Source organism: Hemiscyllium ocellatum, unplaced genomic scaffold, assembly GCF_020745735.1.
Source record: "Hemiscyllium ocellatum isolate sHemOce1 unplaced genomic scaffold, sHemOce1.pat.X.cur. scaffold_2992_pat_ctg1, whole genome shotgun sequence".
NCBI classification, from domain to species: Eukaryota; Metazoa; Chordata; class Chondrichthyes; order Orectolobiformes; family Hemiscylliidae; genus Hemiscyllium; species Hemiscyllium ocellatum.
In genome coordinates this window covers 18,706-40,017 of record NW_026868273.1, presented here as the reverse complement: position 1 = coordinate 40,017, position 21,312 = coordinate 18,706, and the positions used below count along the sequence as shown (strand labels likewise).

Below are 21,312 nucleotides of genomic sequence, written 5' to 3'. Positions count from 1 at the left end.
TGGAAATGCCATCAGACTCTTTGGAAATGGCTGGGATTCAATTTCAAATGAGGCACCTTGAACATGAGAAGGAATTGAAACAGTTTGAATTATGGTGAAAAGTAGAAATAAAAGAAAGGGAAATGAAGAAGAAAAAGAGAAAAGGACAGAAGAAAAGCAGAGAGTTTCAACTTGAAAAATTAGCAATTAGAGAGGAAAGTGCACATAGAGGGCGGAGATGAAGATAGACGGTCGGCTGGATGAGGAGGATAGTGAGGTTGAGCAACCCTATTGCAAATAATGGCCTAATGGGGATCTGTTTAAATGCATCCAGGCATTCTCTAAATTTGATGAGAAGGATGGTGAAGCCTTTTGAATTTCGTTTGAGAAGTGGCTAAGCAAATGCAGACACCAGTGGCCATGTGGATTTAGTTGATCCAAACAAAGCTGATAGGTATTTGCATCCCTATTGGATGAGGTATCTGGCCAGTATGGAGTGGCCAGTATGCCAACTGAAAGTGCATATGAGCTTGGGCCAGAAGCTGACAGACAGCATTACAGGAATCTCAAAAAGGGTCTCTGGTTAAACGCGCATTGAGTTTGAAAGGATCAAACAAAGTAATTTTGAAAGGTGGGTAAAGGTATTAAAAACAGATCAACCCTATGACATTCTTAGAGAGATTCTTATTTTGGAGAAGTTCAACAATTCACTTCCTGCAGTCGTGAGAACTCGTGTGGAAGAGCTGAGAGTTAAAATGGCAAGGTGAGAAGCTGAAATGGTTGATGATGCTGATTGAGTTCAGAAATCAAAGTTTGGTTTCTGTGAGAGATTGAAGAATGTGTGAGATCTTCTTAAAACATATACCTGTGAAAGTAAGGTTTACTGGCATAGGCCAGTAGTAGCAGGTAAAGAGGTTAGAGCATTAAGAGGGACGGAAACATGTAAGTCTTTTATGCTGAGACATGAGGAGTTATGTCATTCCGAAGAACTATTGAAAAGATGCGAAGTGCTCCATTATGTAACGTGTGGTTGGAGAGTCCAGTGGAAACATCAACAGATTTATTCCACAATGGGGAAGGAGGCCTTTGGCTTGGTGTTGGCGTTACAACATTTCAGATTTACATTGTCAGTAACATACATGAGACAAATCTTTTTCACTGATCGTGACCCCTTAAAGTTTTTGGAGAAGTTTAGGGAGAAAAATACCAGTCTGTTTCGATTGAGCTTATTATTGCTACCAGTCAATTTGAAACTACACAGGTGACAGGGTGAGAAATCCTAAATTTTGACACCTTGTGGAGACTTGGATGAACAAAGAAAAGGCATTCTGTGGCAGGAGTAAAATGACTGAAATCGAAATATTTGTGAACATTTGTATGCTCAGAGTCAATGTAATATATATATATACATTTCCGTCGACTAATAGATGAAGATTAGGAGGTCTAAAATGAATCCACATTTGTGTATTGATGGCTTATTTTATTAAAGAATGAGTTGTGAAGATATTATCATTGTAAAACGTTTATTTTCTCTTGTGTTTTTTTTTGAAGAGAGGTTTTAAAGGCAGAGGTGCAGAACTGCTGTCTGAAAACAGTTTAAGTAAATAACTGAGATTTTAGGTTTCATTAAAACGGTGGGAACAATGAAAGGGCAGTGGCCAGCTCTCCCAGACGAGGGTTTCTCGTTTTGTTTTAGGCTGCAGCATTCAGAAGCTGTTGGAGATCCCAGAATGGTTGGAAGTTTCAATAAATGATCCCCAGCTGCTTTTCCCTCTGAGATCTCTGTTGATGTTGTAACCTCTGGGATTGCTGTAAGGATCTGCATTTGAATATACAAAGCAAAGCAGTGTAAACCAAGAAGGTACGGTATCTATTGTTTGTGTAAGTGTTCCAACAGAAAAGGTGTCCCAAAATATTCTTTTCTTTGATTTTATTTTAACCAAAGCATTTGAATAGATTATATTTTGCTTAATGTTGAGTGGTTTGACCAGTCACAACATATCTGGAACGCACACCTCCCTTCTATATTCAAAATAAGGAAAGGTTTGGGTCTAAGCGGCCTTCTTAAAATATTTTGGGGAGATCTGGCCTGGTCCACAACACTTGTAGCCAAGGGATTTGTGATGAATCCTGTAATTAAAAATTAAGTGGAGGGACTGCGGATGGTTTGCTGGAGGATGTGCTGTGAGCTGCCTCAAACATGCAGGGAGACCTGAGGATTTGGTGACCCAACTCTGGATGCAGCATCTGAGTCTGTTACATGAACAACGAATGGAGCAGAGGCTACAGAGAGGGGAACTCTGAAACCACGCAGTGAGTGTGTGTGGGGAAAGGGATCTGCTGGATCCACATTGGGTTTTCCAGGACCAGCTTCCCAAGCTTCACTTAACCCAGGAGCAGAGTGTGAGGGGACACTGATTGAACAAGGAGCTGGTCATAGAATGGTACCACCTCCACCTCCTTCAACACGACCTGCAGTTTCACACCAGGGGGAGGATGGTGCTGGCAGTGGCTGTTAGGGTTACTGTTTCTCATACATCTTCTATGATCCAGAACATTCCAGGCTGGACAAGGTGACACATCCATCATTTCCCAATATCTCAACATCAACGTCACCATTTGGGGATGGAGGATATATATGGTGGATGAGGTAAATACATTGTTTCTCCCACAGCAGGGAGCTTCCGGGTATATCCAGTATAGTGGGATTTCCGATGGTGTACAGTGCATCTGCAGAGTACCCATGTCAATGGGGAGAGGATTTCTCTCTCTATTAATGTAACACATGCACAGTATATCATGTTGGTGAATACCCACTGTCCTGGTAACAGTCATGGCCTCTTCATTCAGAAGCAGTCAGCCATTTCCCATCGTCATCGGGTCCCCAGGTGGAAAGAAATGAATATATCTTGAATAAAGGACGTCCCCTTGATGCACGTTTCAAAACACCATCCCCACCATCAATCAACCACATCAAAGTATTCCATGTGTACGGAGAGCAATGGAGTCACTTGGAGTGTCTGGTAGCTGACAAACAGGAATGGAGCAAAACCTCCCATTTCTGAACAGGTTTGAGTGAACCTCCCAGTACACAATATTACTAAGTCCTGTAATCCCTCTCCATTTCAGTAACATACTGCCTTCCATTATTTCTGTAAATGAAATGACAGGTTATTTCATGTTAGATTCCACCTGACAAACTATTATCTATTGTCTTTACCTCTCTGAATCTATTTGCATACTCTCCGCCCTCTCTTGATAATTTAATCTCTTGCTTATCACAGCGACATCACCAAACGCAGCATCTGTATATCTGTTCCATCTTCCTGATCATTAATATAGAATGTAAATAGTTGAGAACCCAGCGCTGGTCACTATGTGGCGCGACTGGTTACGTTCTCTCTAACTGATTTATCCTGAGTGCCTGCTTCCTGCATGATACCCAATCCTCCCTCATTCCTATGCAACACAGTTGAAGAGTTGAATAAGAACAATGAGCATCTGTGAGGAATCCAACCGCTCGATGAGGCTGATGTCAACTCGGCCTCTATTCCCTTTTCATGCCATCTCTCCATCCTAACACTCTAGTCTCTTGTTGTAGATTGCGCCACATGAAAAAAAAATCCACCCCACACCTACACTTTCAATTACTTTTCGAATTTTACAGAACTCAATGAGATTTCCTTTCATTCTTATAAACTCGAGCGTGTAGGCCTAAACTGCTCAATTTCCCTTCATAAGACAAACACTTCAAGTATGGAATCAATCTAATGAAGCTCTTCTGTATTGTCTCCAATGGAAATACCTCATTCTGCAAGACACCCAAACTCTACTCCAGTTGCAGCCTCACAAATGCCTTGCATAGCTACACCAACACTCCCTACTATATCCTTTTATAAGTAAACACTGAAATTATGTTTGCATTTCTCATTACTTGCAGTACCTGTATGCAGGTTTTCTGTGATATGCAAGCAGACATCCAGATCCCTCTGCACCTAAGCACTTTGAACTTTCTCGCCATTTAGATAATAATTTGTCTCTCCATTAATACTGGCCAACTTGAATAGCACAGTTTTTTTTCTCAAGGTTTATGAAGGTTTGTATCTCAGGTTGAGATTTGGGGTGTATGTTTGCTCCTTGAGCTGTAGTTTTGATATCGAGACGTTTCGTTACCTGGCTAGGTAACATCATCAGTGGCGACCTCCAAGTGAAGCGAAGCTGTTGTCTCCTGCTTTCTACTTATATCTTTCTCCTGGATGTGGTTTCTGGGGTTTGTGGTGATGTCATTTCCGGTTCGTTTTCTGAGGAGTTTAATGATGGCATCTAGATCTTTGAGTTTGTTTATGTCATTGTGGTTGGAGTGCCAGGCCTCTAGGAATTCTCTGGCATGCCTTTGCTTAGCCTGTCCCAGAATAGACGTGTTGTCCCAGACAAAATGGTGGATTTTTTCATCCGTGTGTAGGGCTACGAGGGAGAGAGGGTCGTGTCTTTTTGTGGCTAGCTGGTGTTCGTGTATCCTGGTGGTTAACTTTCTTCCTGTTTGTCCTACGTAGTGTTTGTGGCAGTCCTTGCATGGAATTTTGTAGATGTCATTGGTTTTGTCCATGGGTTGTACTGGGTCTTTTAGGTTTGTTAGTTTTTGTTTGAGAATGTTAGTGGGTTTGTGTGCTACTAGGATTCCAGTCAGTAGTCTGGCTGTCGTTTCTGAAACTTCTTTGATGTATGGTAAGGTGGTTAGGGTTTCTGGCTGTGTTTGGTCTGCTTGTCGTGGTTTGTCCTTGAGGAATCTGCGCACTGTATTTCTTGAGTATCTGTTCGTCTTGAATACGTCGTATAGGTGGTTCTCCGCTGTTTTGCGTATCTTGTCTGAGCTACAGTGTGTGGTGCTCATTGGAATAGTGTCCTGATACAGCTTCGTTTGTGTGTGTTGGGATGGTTGCTGGTGTAGTTAAGTATTTGGTCAGTGTTTGTCGGTTTTCTCTATATGCAGGTTTGTAGTTCTCCATTGTCCTTGCTTTCGACTGTGACGTCCAGAAATGCGAGTTTGTTGTCGGTTTCTTCCTCCTTGGTGAACTTTATGCCTGTGAGAGTGTTGTTGATGATGTTAAATGTCTCTTCTATCTTGTTTCATTTTGTGATGCCAAAAGTGTCATCTACGTAGCGAACCCAGATATTTGGTTTGATGATTGGTAGGGCTGTTTGTTCTCGTCCTTGCATTACCGCTTCTACTATGAATCCTGATAAAGTGGAGATCCCATGGGTGTGTCGTTGGTTTGCTTGTAGACTATTTTTTGAAGGTGAAGTGGGTGGTGAGGCACAGGTCCATTAGCTTCATGATGTTTTCGTTGGTAATGTGATTGATGGTGTTTGTTGTGTGTGTGATGGTCTCTTCTAAAAGTGTGGTAAGTGTTTCCGTTGCCAGGTCGATGTTAATGGAGGTTAACAGTGCTGTTATGTCGAATGAGATCATTGCTTCGTCTTCCTCTATGTTGGCGTTTTTGATGATTTTTAGGACTTCCTGGGTGGAGTGGATGGAGTGTTGTGACTCTTCTACTAGGTATTTTAGTCTTGCGTGTAGTTCTTTGGCTCGTCTGTAAATTGGTGTTCTGGGTAGTGCGACTATGGGTCTGAGGGGGGCTCCTGGTTTATGGATTCTTGGTAGTCCGTAGAATTGTGGGGTGCTGGTCCCATCGGGTTTCATTTTCAGGGATTCTGTCTTGTTTAATTGTCCGGAATCGTGTAATTTTCTTAGGAGATAAGTAATTTTGTTTCCTAGTTGTGTGGTCGGGTAAAGCGCCACCTGTTGGTAGGTGTTGGTACCTGCGAGTAGTGCATTAGATTTTTCGATATCGTCCCTTCTGTTCAGGATGACTGTGAGCGACCTTTGTCTTCAGGTAATACAATGAAGTCTTTGTCTTTTTTGAGGTTTTCTAGGGCTTTCTTTTCTTGTGTGGTCAGTTTGTTTCCTTCCCTCTTTCGGCTGAGAATAGGTGCAACTGTCTGTCTGATCGTTTGTTGTGTTTCTTCCATGAGATGGTTGTCCTTCAATGTGGTTTCTAATGCCGCTAGTAAATCCTTCTTGTCAGCGTCTCGGTAATTGAAATTTAATCCTTTGACTAGTACCGCTTTTTCTGTGTCTGATAGGGTCCGGTCTGATAAGTTCTTTATCCATGCCCCTGTGTTATCGGTTTTGTGTTTTTTTTTGTGAGCTTGTCCATTTTTTTCTTCACGTCCGGATTTTTCTTTATCTGTCTTTGTCGGTGTTTGGTGTTGATGGCTTGTTCTATCACGTCTGACCATACTTGGTTTGTTGCTTTTCTGAATAAAGGCTTTTGGCGCGCAATTTCCCGTTTGTATTTTCAGAGTCTGTGGTGGGCGTCATTGATTAATTCTCGGAGAATTCTGCGGCCGTTTTGTTCTGTTAAACTTTTGGCTTGAGGTGTTTTTATCGGCGTTTATATTGCAGACATTTTGGCAGTAGTTGTTTTCTTAAACATTCATGCAGGAAGTACAGTTGTTCGCGGGGGGCACTCTCTCGGATGGCATTCCTTTCCCATCTACGGGCAAGTTGTAGTGTGTTGCGCTCATGGCTTTTGCAAGGTTTGTGAAGGTTTGTAGCTCAGGTTGAGATTTAGGATGTTGGTTTGCTCGCTGAGTTGTAGGTTTGATATCCAGACGTTTCATTACCTGGCTAGGTAACATCATCAGTGGCGACCTCCAAGTGAAGTGAAGCTGTTGTCTCCTGCTTTCTATTTATATCTTTCTCCTGGATGGGGTTCCTGGGGTTTGTGGTGATGTCATTTCCGGTTCGTTTACTGAGGAGTTGATAGATGGCATCTAGATCTATGTGTTTGTTTATGGCGTTGTGGTTGGAGTGTCAGGCCTCTAGGAATTCTCTGGCATATCTTTGCTCAGCATGTCCCAGGATAGATGCGTTGTCCCAGTCGAAATGGTGGTTTTTCTTTGTGGTGGCACTCCAAACACTGATGATGTTACCTCACCAGGTCGCCACTGATGATGTTACCTCACCAGGTCACGAAATGTCTCGATATCAAACCCACAGATCAGTGAGCAAACATACACCCTAAAAGCCCCATATTTCTTCACTTTAATTTTCCTTGCTAAATGTTGGCCCATTCACCCAACCTATCCATATAGATTTAAAATCTCTTGCACCACCATTCTGAAGTAATTTCCCATTGATGTTAGTGTCATCTGAAAATGTAGCATAGTATTTTCGTTCCCATCTATAGAGTACAGTCATTCCATCAATCGCAAATGGTTGAGGCATGAGTCCTGAAATCAATGTCACCCCACAAATTGCATTTGCCAAAAGAAAGTTGTACATTTATTCCATCTGACTCCATTTTGTTGGTTCACCAATCCTCCATCCAAGCTAATAAATTACTCCTAAACCCATGTTGTATGATCTTACCACTTACTCTTTGGAGAAGCAACATATCCGAAGCATTCAGGAAGACCAGATATGCTCCATCTCCAGGATTCCCACGATCCATCTTGTAAGTGACATCTTCAAATAACTCAAGCAAACAATTCAAACAACGTTTAGCCTTCATACAACCATGTTAACTCTGAGGAATTGTGGTTTACATTTGGAAATGTCCTGAACAATGGACTCGAAGAATTTGCCTTAAATTACAATAGTTTATTGTTACACTTTAGTATCTAATATATACCATTATTACAAGTTCTTCCCTTTCGAAAAGCTTTACGTTTTCTTTGAATTCCTGTTTAAAAGGCACACGTTTTTAAGAGATCTGGTCCAAATGCTGTGTAAGAGCCACGTGTGGCTGAATGGACTCATCATCCTGCTGGTGTACAAGATCGATGGGCTGACGTCTTTCTCGTGTTCCCATGTTGCCATCTCCAAGGCCAGACTGACATCATCCTGTTGATGATTTAGAGGATTGGGCGATAATAGAATCTTACTGTTGCTGTGTAACATTTTGAGGGGCTGATGGGTCTTCTCATATTCTCTATAACAGGTGGAAATATTGAACGGTCTCCTCATGTATCCCGGAGATGGGACCGAGGGAGTGAATGGTCTACTCTTGTTCCCATACAAGAGACACGTGTCTAAATTGCCTCTTCCTTTCTCATGAAAGAAGTCTCAGATAGTTTTTATCCTTATCCAATTCCATTGCAATAGACTCGGTGGGTCTGAATGGCCTCCTGGTATCCCAGTGTAACAATCTCCAGTCACTGTGTGGCCTCTTCCAGTTCCTATGTTACAGACTTGAGGAGACTGAATGGACTGCACCTGTTGCTGTTTAACTGGATACTGGTGCAGCATGGCCTAATGTTATAGGCTCGAGGGGCTGATTGGCCTCCTCCTGTAACTGTATATCAGGCTCCAGGGGCTGAATAGCCACGTCCTGTTTTGGCGTAACAGGGTCGAAGGCCTGAATATCCCCCTGTTGTTTCTGTGTAACAGGCTGGAGAACGGAATGGATTCCTCCACTATCTGTGTAATTCACTTCACTCGTTCACTCCTTCTGTCATCTATGTCCAAATAAGATCATCTTTAATTTTTGTAAACTCCAATGGCTACTTGGTCAACCTGATCATCATTTCATTATAAGCACGCACCTTCATTGCAGGAATCATTGGAGGGAACCATCTCTGAGCTGCTTCCAATGTAACAACATCATTTCTTAATTGAAGAGATTAAATCTGTACACACTACTCTAGATGTGATCTCACTAAGATCCTGTACAGCAGCAACACTTTACCAGCCTGTTGTAAAGTTCCCACCCAGGTTAGAGCTGTCTCAGCTCTCTGGGGGAATACAGAGCATTGTTGGAAGATCATTGTCCTTCTCTACTCCATCAGCATAACGGGAGATCTGGAGAAATTAAAGTTTGAGAACATCATAAATGATGTAGCGAGATGATCTCCACCATCAATCTCCCCAGAGCTCACATCGCTCAGATTCCACAGAATCTAGTAAGGTGGAGATTAATAAAAACAGCAAGGAGGAGCAAACATTGATGGGAGTTATATATCAAAGTGAAAGCTGCAAGACAAATGCTGGACATGTTATAAAACAGGAAATGAGATAAACACATTTGTGGCTACTGCAGTGATAATGTTAACCCAATTGAATGCTAATGCTGGGAAAAATGGATTTCAAGACCACGTGTGAGATGGTTTACATGAGCATTATGTTAAGCACTGAGCTCGATATCAGGTTGTTTAGGAATTGGTGTTGAGTGATCAGAAGAGCTCATTGAAAAATTTGATGGAAAGGACATTTTGGGAACAGTGACCACAATGTACTGGTTTTCTTTTATACTGTTTGAGTACACGATAGTTTTTGTTTTATTTGAAGTAACTGTTATAAATCTGAGTCATGCAAGCCATCAAGGTGTGAGGAGAAAGTGGGGACTACAGATGCTGGAGATCAGAGGCGAAGAGTGTGGTGATGGAAAAGCACAGTCAGGCAGCATACTAAGAGCCGATAAATCGATGTTTCGGGCATAAGGCCTTCATCAGGAATGAAGCTTATGGGTCAAGGGAGCTGAGGGATAAATGAGAAGGGGGTGAGACAGGGGAGGTTAGCAGGGATTGCGGTAGGTAGATGAAGGTAGGGTTGAAAGTGATAGGTGATGAAGGTAGACAGACCGCCTCATCTACTGCATCCATTGAACCCAATGTGTCCTTCTCTACATTGGCGAGGTAGAAGGTCAACTTGTGGAACATTTCAGAGAACATCTCTGGGACAGCCACATTGAACAATTCCATCGCCTTGTGGCTGAGCACTTTAACTCCCCTTCCCACTCTGCCAAGGACATGAGGGTCCTGGACCTGCTCCATCGCCAAACCCGAGCCACCAGAAGCCTGCAGGAAGAAAGCCTCCTCTTCTGCCTTGGGACCCTCCAAACACAGGGGATCATAGTGGATTTCCCCATTTCCCCTAATCCCACCCTATCCCACTCCAACCTTCCAAGTCAGCACCGCCCTTTTGTACATTCCTATGCGTCCACCTTCCTTGCTATCAATCTGGTCCACCCTCCTCTCCGAGTATCACTTTCAACCCCACCTTCACTTACCTATTAGATGAAAGGAAGCAGCTTAGAAAAATGCCAAGTTGTAGTAATCCAGTGGATTCAGAGAAATGTAGGACCCAGCAAAGAATGACCATGAAACTGAGAAGAAAATCGAAAAGAGAAAAAGCATGCAAACGAAAGAAAAACATAAAAACTGCTAAAAAGCATCTATCAAGTTATATAAAAAATAAAAACAAGGTCAAATGTGGAACAGTTGGTGTGCGTTCAGGATAGTTTATTGCAGAGAACAGAGAAATCTCAGGGAAAAGAAACAGTTTATTTGCGTCTATCTTCATTGGAAGAATGTCCAGAAATTCTTCCAGAAATACCAAGTGACCATGGGACTTGTGTAAGTAAAGTCAAAGTTTATTCTTATCAATGTTGAGTTCATCTTTGAAAAGAAAGCTGGATTGAATATTTATAAATCTGACAGACCAGATGTACTTCATACAAGGATTTATGAGGAAGCAGCAATAGACATGTTGATTGCATCGCGGATTTTTACTTAACCTTCCGACACATTCTCGAAAGTCATTTAGCCAATCTGTATAAGGCAAAGGTTACAAATATTATCCAACAGTTTAAGAAAGGATGAAGATGGAGAGGGGTGAACTACAGAGCAGTTATCTTGTCATCCGCAGTCGGGTGTCTGTTGGACTCGATTACAAAGAACATGCGACTACACATGTAGAAGGTAATAACATAACTTGGGAGTGTGAGAATATACCGATGAAAAGAAAACGGGACGTGGCAAACATTTTCTCTGGAATGGTTTGAAGATGATTCTTGTGGACATAGACAATGAAGAACCAATGGATAACGTAGAGTTGAATATTCATGAGATTTTTTTAAAAACTAACAAAGTAAGCTCATAAGAAAGGTTAAAGCGAGAGGTATTAGGAAGAACATATGAAAATAGCAAAGAAAAAATTAGTTTTACATTCAGGTGATTGTAACTGGAATATAGAAGACGTCATGCACCAGTTGTATCGAGTGTTCATGAGAGTATTTTGTATTGTTCGGAGTCCCAATCTAAGAAATAAGATATTGACTACAGAGGAACTGCAAAAGGTATTATTCAGATTCATCCCTAAAACGGCAAGATTTTCTGATGTGGAAACTCACCCTGTGATCTCGAGTTTTGAAACATGAGAGGTGGTTGCAGTGAAACTTAGAAACACAGAGGGGACTGAATAACAGGGACATGGAGAAGTACAAGTAGGCGAGATCTGGGAGAATCCCAAGATATTCTACACGGACAAGTAGAGCAGAATAATCAGCAAACAGTTAGTGTCCATTAGAAACCAAAGGGGCAATCTGTGTGTCAAGCTGGAGAACATTGATGGATTGTTACATGAGACCTTCACATCTATTTTACTTTAGAGACGGAGAAGCCAAGTACAGAATTCAAGGAGATGGATGGGGAAAGTCTTGAACAGATTGATGTAAAATACGAGAAAGGATTTGAGGCTTTGTTCTGTATAAATTTGGACCTATCTCCATGTCTGAATGAGTTGTATCACAGGCGGCGGTTGGGGTGAATGGAGGAAAGACCCTGACTGAATATTTTAATTAGGATCTGACCATAGGGGAGGTGCCAGAGAACTGGAGAACTGCTAACACGATTCCACTTCACAGTTCGGGTGGGAGAGATAGACCAGGGAACTATAGACGAGCGGGTATTAGGTCACTGTTAAGGAAACTACTGGAGAAAATAGGGAAAGAGAAAATTGAACTCCAATCAGAGTCGCAAGGTCTGATCAGGGATAATTATCATGACTTTATCAGAAGGAAGTGACATCTAATGGATTGATTGAATTAGTTTGAGGAGGTCGATTGTTTAGCTTTATAGGAAAGCCTTTTACAAATTTCCAGCTGGGAAACTGAAAAATAATGTAAAATCTCACAATATAAATGATAACTTGACAAGTTACAACGAAAATTGTCTTTTGGCAGGAGGCAGAGGGTAATGAGAGAAGGCTGTTTGTGTGACTGGAGACCAGTGTCCCCTGGTGTACCACAGGGATCAGTGATGTGTCCCTTATTGTTTGTGTTATTCATAACAAAAACAAATGTGAATGTGGAGGGGGCTAGGTGGAGAGTCAGGGAGGTGTGATAAGTAAGTGTACGTTTGACATAAAGATTGACCGGTTAGTTCGCTGTGAGCAGGAAGGCCTTAAGTTACAGGAAGATGCTGATGAAATGGTCAGATGGGCACATCAATAACAGATAGAATGCAACCTTGATAAATATGAGCTGATGCACATTGGGAGAAGGAACCAAGCAGGGGAGGACTCAATGAATGGCAGCACACTGGGAAGCTCAGATTGTGCTTCTCCACACATCCCTGAATGTGACTGGACAAGTTAATGCTTAAAAATGTGTTGCTGGAAAAGCGCATCAGGTCAGGCAGCATCAAAGGAGCAGGAGAAGTGACGTTTCGGGCAGATTCCTGAAGAAGGGCTTATGCTCGAAACAACGATTCTACTGCTCTTTTGATGCTGCCTGACCTGCTGCGCTTTTCCAGCAACACATTTTTTAAGCACTGATCTCCAGCATCTGCAGTCCTCACTTTCTGCTGGGCAGGTTAATGGACTAGTTAAGAATTGGACCTTGAGTATTGTGTTTCCTAATCAGGGTGGAGATATATGACCTATACAGGGCTTTGATTCGGCCAAAATGGAATACTGTATGTAGCTCTGGGAGCCACATTCCAGGAAGGATGTGATTGTACTGGAGAGGGTGCAGAGGTGATTCACCAGGATGTTCCTTGGGGTAGAGCATATCAGCTATGGAGAGAGGCTGGATAAGCTCGGGTTGTTTACTTTGGAGCAGAGAAAGCTGAGGAGTCAGTGATTCAGAAGGATAAGATTATAAGCGACACGGACAGGGTGGATAGACAGCAACTGTTCCTTTTAGTCAGAGGGTCAAGAACAAAGGAGCACACTTTTAAAGTGAAAAGTTTGAGGTTCAGAGATGATTTAAACATTTTTTCACCTCGAGGTGTGGGCTTCTGGGATTACTTCCTGAGAGGGGAATTATCACGAGTAACCTCACAATCGTTAAAAAGTACTTGGACAAGCACTTGGAAGTTTCATAACATTCCAGGCTATGGGACTGCTGTAGAAAGTGGGACTAATATAGATCGTGCTGTACTTCTGTTGGCACAGAGTCTTTGCTCCTGTGAGTGTACCATGTGGAAGGTCAATTATTGGAGCATTTTAAGGCAGGAATTGATGGGTTTCTGAAGAGTTATATTCATAAGGGTTATAAGTGTGAACTGTAATAGTTTGTGAAATTATGTCAATGTGAGAAATATGAGAAAACAAGTGTAGTTTCCTTACAGTTTTTAACCAGAGAATGGAGAATGGGAACAGGGAAATGGCAGAACTATGTCGCCACTACTTCAGTTCTGTCTTCACAAAACTTTCTAACAATATAAGGAAAACCAAGTCTGATGTGGGAAAATGATAGACTACGTGGAACATAGAACATAGTAAGTAAATGGTTTAGCAGAAATTATTGCGGCTGAAAGTAATAGTCATAGACAACACTAACATAGATTTATGAAATGGGAATTATGTTTGAGAAGCAGACTGGCTGACAAATGAAAGAGCAGTAATGGATGTAAAACATTTTGATTTTTAGGAAAATGTTGGTAAATCTCCAAGCCCAATTTGCAATATCAAATCTGAGTGGATTGGGGCTAATATATGGACATGTTTCGAGAATGGGACAGCTGGCAGTAAACAGTGAATAGAAATAAACAGACTCATCAAGCAACAGCCTGACATTGTCTGTAAGGTATGATTGTGTGAGTATGACTATGACCTAGACACCCCATCACCTTCCCTGGATATGTCCTGTCTCATCAGCAGGATGGACACAGCAGAGGATTCGGCAGAGTGGGATGCAGTTAGAAGGGAATTGCTCTTGGAGTCCTCAACAGTGACTCCGTATCCCATGGCATTAGTTTACACATGGGAAAGGAAATCTCCTGCTGATTACCAAGTACCAGCATCTCTCAACTTATGTATCAGTACTCCTCCATGCTGACCAACACTTGGAGGAAGCACTGAGGGTAGCATTCTGGGTGGGGTATTTCAATGTTCACCACCAACAGTATCTCAGCTACAGCATTATTGATCGAGAAGGCTGGGTCCTAAAGGATATAACTGCAAGAGTGGTTCTGCGGCAGGCAGTGAAGGAACCAACAAGAGGAAAATATACACTTGACCACAGCCTTACTAATCTGCCAATTGCAGAAGTATCTGCCTATGACAGTATCGTTAAGAGTGACCACCGCATCGTCATTGTGGAGACAAAGTCACACCTGCACATTGAGAATAACATTCACCATTTTGGGTGGTACTATCACAGTGCGAAATAGGGCAGACTTCGAACAGATCTAACAGTTCAAGTCTGGGTGTCCATAAGGTGCTGTGGTTCATCTATAGGAGCAGAATTGTACAGCCACACAACCTCATGACCTGGCATATCCCCCTCGCAACAATTACCATCAATCCAGAGGATCAACATTGGTTCAGTGGATGTGCAGGATGGAAGGAACAGCACCAGGCAAACCTGACAATGAAGTGTCAGCCTGGTGAAGCCACCAAACAGGACTACTCGTGGGCCAAACAGCATAAGCAGTAAGTGATAGACAGAGCTAAGTGATCCCACAAGCAACGGTTCAGATCTAAGCTCTGCAGTCCTTCCACATCTAGTCGAGAAACGTTGGAGACAATTAAACAATTCACTGGAGGAAGAGGTTTCACAAATAACGCCTTCCTCCATGATGGAAGAGCCCAGCACTTCAGTGTATAAGATAAGGCTGATGCACTCGTAACAACTTTCAGTCAGAAATGCTGAGTGGATGATTCATCTCAGCCTCCTCCAGTGGTCCTCAGCAATTCAGTTACCAGTCATCAACCAATTCGATTCAGTCCACGTGATATCCAGAAACGGTTGGAGATACGGGATACTCTATGGGGTCCATACTCTGACAACATTCTGGCAATAGTACTGGAAACTTGTGCTCCATAACTTGCCACTCCCCCAGCCAAACTGTTTCAATACAGTTACAACAATGGCTTTTCCTGATTATGTGGAAAATTACCCCAAGTATCTCCTGTATATAAAAAGCAGAACAAATCCAATGCGGCCAATTACTACTCCATCAGTCTACTCTCGATCATCAGTAAAGTGGTAGGTCTCAGTGCTTTGAAGCAGCAACCTGCTCATCAATACCCTGTCAATGACGCCCAGTTTGGGCTCCACCAGGGCCACTCAGCTCCTGACCTCATTACCTTGATTCAAACATGGACAAAAGAGATGAATTCCAGAGGTGGGGTGAGAGTGATAGCCCTTTAATTCAAGGCTGCATTCGACCTTGTGTGGTATCAAGGTGCTTTAGCAACACTGGATTCAATGGGTATCAGAGGCAAACTCCTCGCTGCTTAGAATCATACCTGACACGTAGGAAGATGGTCATGGTTGATGAAGGACAGTCAACTCAGCTCCATGTCTGTAGGAGTCCCTCGAGCAGTGAACAGAAAATTCTTCATTGCTGCTTCATCAATGACCTTCCCTCCAAGTTAAGGTCAGAAGTGGGGATGTTCGCCAATGATTGTACAATGTTCTGCAACATTTGTGGCTCCTCAGATACGGAAGCAGTCCATGTTCAAACACGACAAGATCTGGACAGTATCCAGGCTGGAAAGTGGCAAGTAATGTTCAACCCACACGAATGCCAGACCATGACCATCACCAATAAAATACAATCTAACCTGCCCCTTGGCATTCAATGGTGGTACTATCACTGAATCCCCCAGTATCAAAGTCCTGGTGGGTAATCATTGCTCAGAAACTCACTGGTCTCCCCACATGAACACTGTAACTATAAGAGCAAGTCCGAAGCTAGGAATGCTGCGGCGAGTAACTCACATCCTGACTTCCAAAATTCTGTCCATCATCTACAATGCATGTCAATACAATATAGGTCAGAAGTGTGACAGAAGACTCCCAGTTTGCCTGGATGAGTGCAGCCCCAACAACACTCCAGAAGCTTTATACCATCCAGGACAAAGCAGCCAGTTTGACTGTCCCTTCACCCACAATGCTCCACCATCAACGCGCAGCAGCAGCAGCAGTGTTTTACTATCCACGTGCTGCAATGAAATGATTCACCAAAGATCCTCAGAAACCATCTTCCAAATTCACGACCACATCTATCTAGAAGGACAAAGGCTACAGATGTATGGAAATGCCATCATCTTTAGGTTCCCCTCCAAGCCATTCACCATCCTGACTTGGAAATATATCACAACTCCTTCACAGTCGCTGGGTCAGAATCCTGGGATTCCCTCCCTAATGGCACTGGAGGTCAACCACAGCAGGTGGACTGCGGTGTTCAACAAGGCAGCTCACCACCACCTTCTCAAGAGCAACTAGGGACAGGCAATAAATGCTGGCCCAGCCAGTGACACCCAGATTGACGAAATACAGAAATAGAAATTAACAGAGGACGGTTGCTGAGGTATCACAGAGATCGGTGTTTGGGGCCCAGCTGTTCACAATGTCCTTTAAATATTTGGTTGCTGGAATCAGATGCAATACATCCCAGCCTGCTGACAGCACTAATGGATGTGGGATTGTGAGTGGGTGCGGAGGATGTAAAAAAGCACCAAGAAGACTAAGACAAATGGAGTGAATGGTTAAATACGTGACAGATGGAGAACAATGTGGATAGAGGTGACGGTGTGCCCTTTGGTGGAAATGATAAACTGGAATCCTACAATTTGAGAAGGATTGGTTGAAACACGTTGATTTACAAAGGGACATATGCTCCTTTTTGTTGTTTCCTTTTGCATCAACCTCTGAGGTCCCTGCAGCGCAGTGAGTTCTGTAACCAGAAGTCAATACTGGGCATGGCATTGACACGCTGACCAGTGTACACAGACCCACCAAGTGGGGAGCTATAACACGGAAAAGGATCTGCATATCCTTGTACATATGTCGCTGAAAGCAATATTGCAGAAACAGAAAGCAGTAAAGAAGATAAATGGTGTGTTGACCTTCATTTCAGGGGATGTGAGTCCAGGAGAAAGGGTGTCTTACTGCAGCTGTACAGGCCTTTGGAGACATCCCATCTCGAGCATTGTGCAGTATTGTGTGCAGGCTTGGTCTCCTTACCTAATAAAAGACCAACCGGACATTGAGGGAGAGCAGTGAAGGATGACCAGACTGATCTCTGGGATGACAGGCTTGTTGTGGGAGCAGTGTTTGGGGCAACTGAGCCTGTATTCCATGGGGTTTAGGAAAATGAGTGGAGATCTCAGTGAAATATACAAAACTCTGCCAGGGTGAGACAGACTGAAAGCAGGGATGATATTCCCCTGGCTGGGATGACTAAAACAAGGAACACAGTATTAGGTAAGGCAGGTCACACTGCATTGAGATGAGAATAACTGGCTGCACTCACAGACTGGTGACCCTGGGGAATTGCTCGCATGCGGAAACCAAGACACTGATTATAAATAAGGATTCAGAGACAGTAAAGGTATGGTGGGAGAGCAGGAGTACGGTGTGGAAATGAAGGGCCAACCATCATTACATGGAATTGGTTAGCAAACTCAATGGACCAAACGTACTACTGCATTTCCTATTTTATAGTTTCCCAAGGTTACTCACATTAACGGATATGTATATCGTGTGGGGTAATTGCATTGAGGAGATTTTTTCCATGAACTAGAATGGGGGAGGCTCAATGTGTTGTATGACCTACTCCTTTCCCGCTGTTTCTGTGCAGTCTGTGGGAAAGCTCGGTAAATGTTGTCACAAGCTCTCAGATGTTAAGAAGGAGGTCTCTGCAGGGTCGACAGGACTGTGTTCCCATTCCCTTTTCCGACACTGATGCTGAGGCCGGATGTTCTGTCCGGTTTCATCCTTTCAGACCTCTGAGTAGTTTGATACAAATGAGTGCCCTTGCTTGGCCGTTTCAGAGACCATTGAAATGTTTATCACATGTCAGGGTCTTTGGAGTCAGTTTTAGGCCAGCCCAGGAAATCCCGGGAGATTCACTTCCTAAAAGTACATTGGAGAAGGAAGTTCTGTTTACAATCGATATTGGCTTCAAGGTCACTGTTACTGACACCAGATTTTAGATCTCGATATTTTATTAATTGTCTTTAACTTCCACCTGCTGCCAGAGCATTAGCCTGGTCTGGATTAGTAATCCAGTGACATTTCCACAACAGCACCATCTCCACATGGGGACCTGTCAGAGACAACACTGAGCAGGGTATTTCTGTGCTGCTTGACAGCTCTGTCAAAAAGAACTCCCACCAATTTGACTGTGGTGATGGGACTGAGGGGGTGGTAAATGATCAGATTGTAATTATTCCCGTTTTAGGGAACGGGACTTAGCTGAGTAATTTTCAACATTGCCAGGGAGATGTCAGAGTTGGAGCTGGAATGAAAAAGCTCCCCCATGGACACGGCTTGTTGTGCAGCACAAGTCTTCAGTCCTATTGCAGGAATGGTGTCCTGGCCCATTGCCTGTGTCATATCTACTGTGTTCAGCTGTTTCTTCATGTCACGTGCAGCGAATCACATTAGTTGAAGACTGGCATCTGTGAGTTTGTGGGCATCATGGCGAGGGTGAGGATTATCATCGACTCAACACTTCTGGCAGAAGTTGGTGCAGATAAAACATCCTTCTCTTTTACACTGATGTGCAGGTCTGTTCCATTATTTAGGATGGGGATGTTTGTGGAGCCCTCTCCTCCAGCTATTTGTTTAAGCATCCATCACCATTTATAACTGAATGTGGCAGGACTGCAGGGCTTCGTTCAGATCTGTTGGTCAAGTCTGGTAGCTTTAATGAGTTAGCATCAGGTGATTCATGTGATTCTGACTCTGACATGTTCACCCACACTCGTCACTGAGCCATAGATGATAATGACAGACTGAAGTGTTATCCTGGCAAAAAAGTTACAGGTTGTGGTTGAATGCTGTTCTGCTCTCCCGCTGCTGTGGTCTAAAGCACTACATGAATACGCAGTTTGGAGCTGCAATATCTGCAATGCAATTCTGCTGTCTGTTCCCCAATTCTCACTGAGACCCATTCACCCATCAGTCCTGCACTCAGTGACCTAACCTGGTTTCTGATGTGGAAATACTTCAATTTTCAAACTCTCATTCTGCTGAGGGTCTGTCTCCCCGGGTCTTGCTTCCAATCTGACACATTCCGCAAAAGTACTTAACTGATCTTAATTCAAATGTTTAATTCACCTGAATCTTTTTCCTTGAGAAATACAATCTTCTGTGTTTAAGTGATTATTTTTCCTCTGTTTCTTTCCCTGACCATGATTAAGAGCTCTGTAGTGTCAGTGATACCAGAGTTATGTAGTTTCAGAGCCAATGAATTCTCTGGATTCCCAATCATCTACACCACATTGTATATTTTCTCTTTTGAATTGATGCCTTAACACTCATGGCTGCCTTGTCCTCCCATGAGTATGTTTCATGTTCTTGGGGTTGCATTTCTTGTATTATCTTCCAAATTCTCCCCAGAACCTCCTCCCATTGCTGCTCCATGGTCTTTCCTGCTCAGCTCCCCTTCCAATTAACTCTGGACAGTTCCTCCCGCATGTCTTTGTAGTGACATTGCTTAATTATAACCACATTACATCTTGAACAGATGTAAACTAAAAGAAGGAGCTTTGAGAGATGGGACACGAAGAATAATTGGTGGAATTCTAAACCAGCTACAAAGGGAGAACAAGAGAGAGAGGATATAGATATGGAGATATGGAAAATGAGAAAACCACATTCTCGAAAGAAGCAGATGAACGTCCCCCAATGTTTTGGCAATGCCTGTGTGCTGTGGTCCTTTGTACAGTGCACGTACAACAGAGTCATATGTTCAAATGCTGAGTCTGATGCCAGAATATTTGTCTGCAATGATATGACAGACACTAGCTTTGGAAAGAACCCAGCAGGCCAACATATTGAAATAAGTTGGGACACCAGAATCAAGAATTTGGAGCACACATCCTGGTAAGAATGAGAAATTAGAGTTGGGAATCCCAGAAAAAGAGGGAACGTTGAGAGGATCAAATAATGTTTTAATATTTTATAAATTTTATACATCATTTATGACTTATCTGCACACACACACATTGATTAAACAGTGTATATAAAATCTTTTTTCCACCATTGAAACTGTCCTGTTGTTGTGTTACGAGGATACATGAACACCAAGTAGTCATCAAAAGACATGACGCACTATCACTATGTTCCATACATACAGACAAAGAAGGGCACCACTTTGATTGGGACAAAGCACACACACATACTAAGACACGCAAGGACCTTCTTAGAGAAATGGTATTCTAAGCAGAAGTCCATCAATAAACTCATCAATTTAGATTCTGTCTACATACTATTGTTAAAATAACCGGAAATGGCATCACCCAATGTAAGAAACATAGTCATGGTGACGAAACTTCTGAAAACATACCGTCAAGCTCAGTGAGCTAACTTGCATACATATAAATTGTTTTTTTTTTGTTTATTAGTGGAATTTAGGAGTTCTCTGTCGCTCACATTTTGACAGATTATGATGTGAGGTGAGCTTTTCTGGGTATGTGGTTTTAATTAACAGAGGGGTTTGGCATTGATGTTATAACAGTTTGGGGCCTTGCCATATGGCATTTGGACAGACTTGAACAGATCTGTGATACAACAGATCCCAGCAAATTCCAACTCATTGCAACTTTGAACTTCAAATGAAAACATTGGGAAAATTCGTTTAATTTTGTTACTTGTGGTTGGTTAAATGAAAAGTAAGGGAAATGGCTTTTAACATTACTGAAGAGGTTCCCGAATTTTCCAAGGAAACTTCGAAATACAGAAGGAGGACATTTTTTAGAATTAGCCAATAGGTTGGAATTGGGTTTAACCTGGGAGAAAAGGGAAGCTGAAATTGTAATGGAGTTGGTCAAGCACTTTGATGTATCAGAGAAATAGGCAACTGCAGTAGAGTTATAAAAACTTAACTTGCAAATGTGGCGACTGGAGTTAGAAGATAAGTAAAGGGACGGAAACAGAGAGAGAAAAAAGAGAAAGCGAAGAGAAAGAAAGAGAGAGGGGAATTGAAATTCAGAAGTTGGGAATTAGGTAAGAAAGTTAAATGAACAGGATGGAGATGAAGGGAGAACGTAGGGATATATACAACTAGGTTAGTAACTTGTCATAT

General features: G+C 42.6%; 1 protein-coding gene across 1 annotated transcript in view; it reads right to left on the bottom strand.

Moving 5' to 3' along the window:
• Window positions 1-1,485: 1,485 nt before the first annotated feature.
• LOC132812780 (uncharacterized) overlaps window positions 1,486-21,312 on the bottom strand; it is a 36,529-nt gene continuing 16,702 nt past the window's right edge. The window contains exon 4 of the mRNA XM_060823008.1: window positions 1,486-1,798. Coding sequence (XP_060678991.1) covers window positions 1,538-1,798 — 261 coding nt within the window. The 3' untranslated portion in view covers window positions 1,486-1,537. The remainder of the gene's footprint in view (window positions 1,799-21,312) is intronic.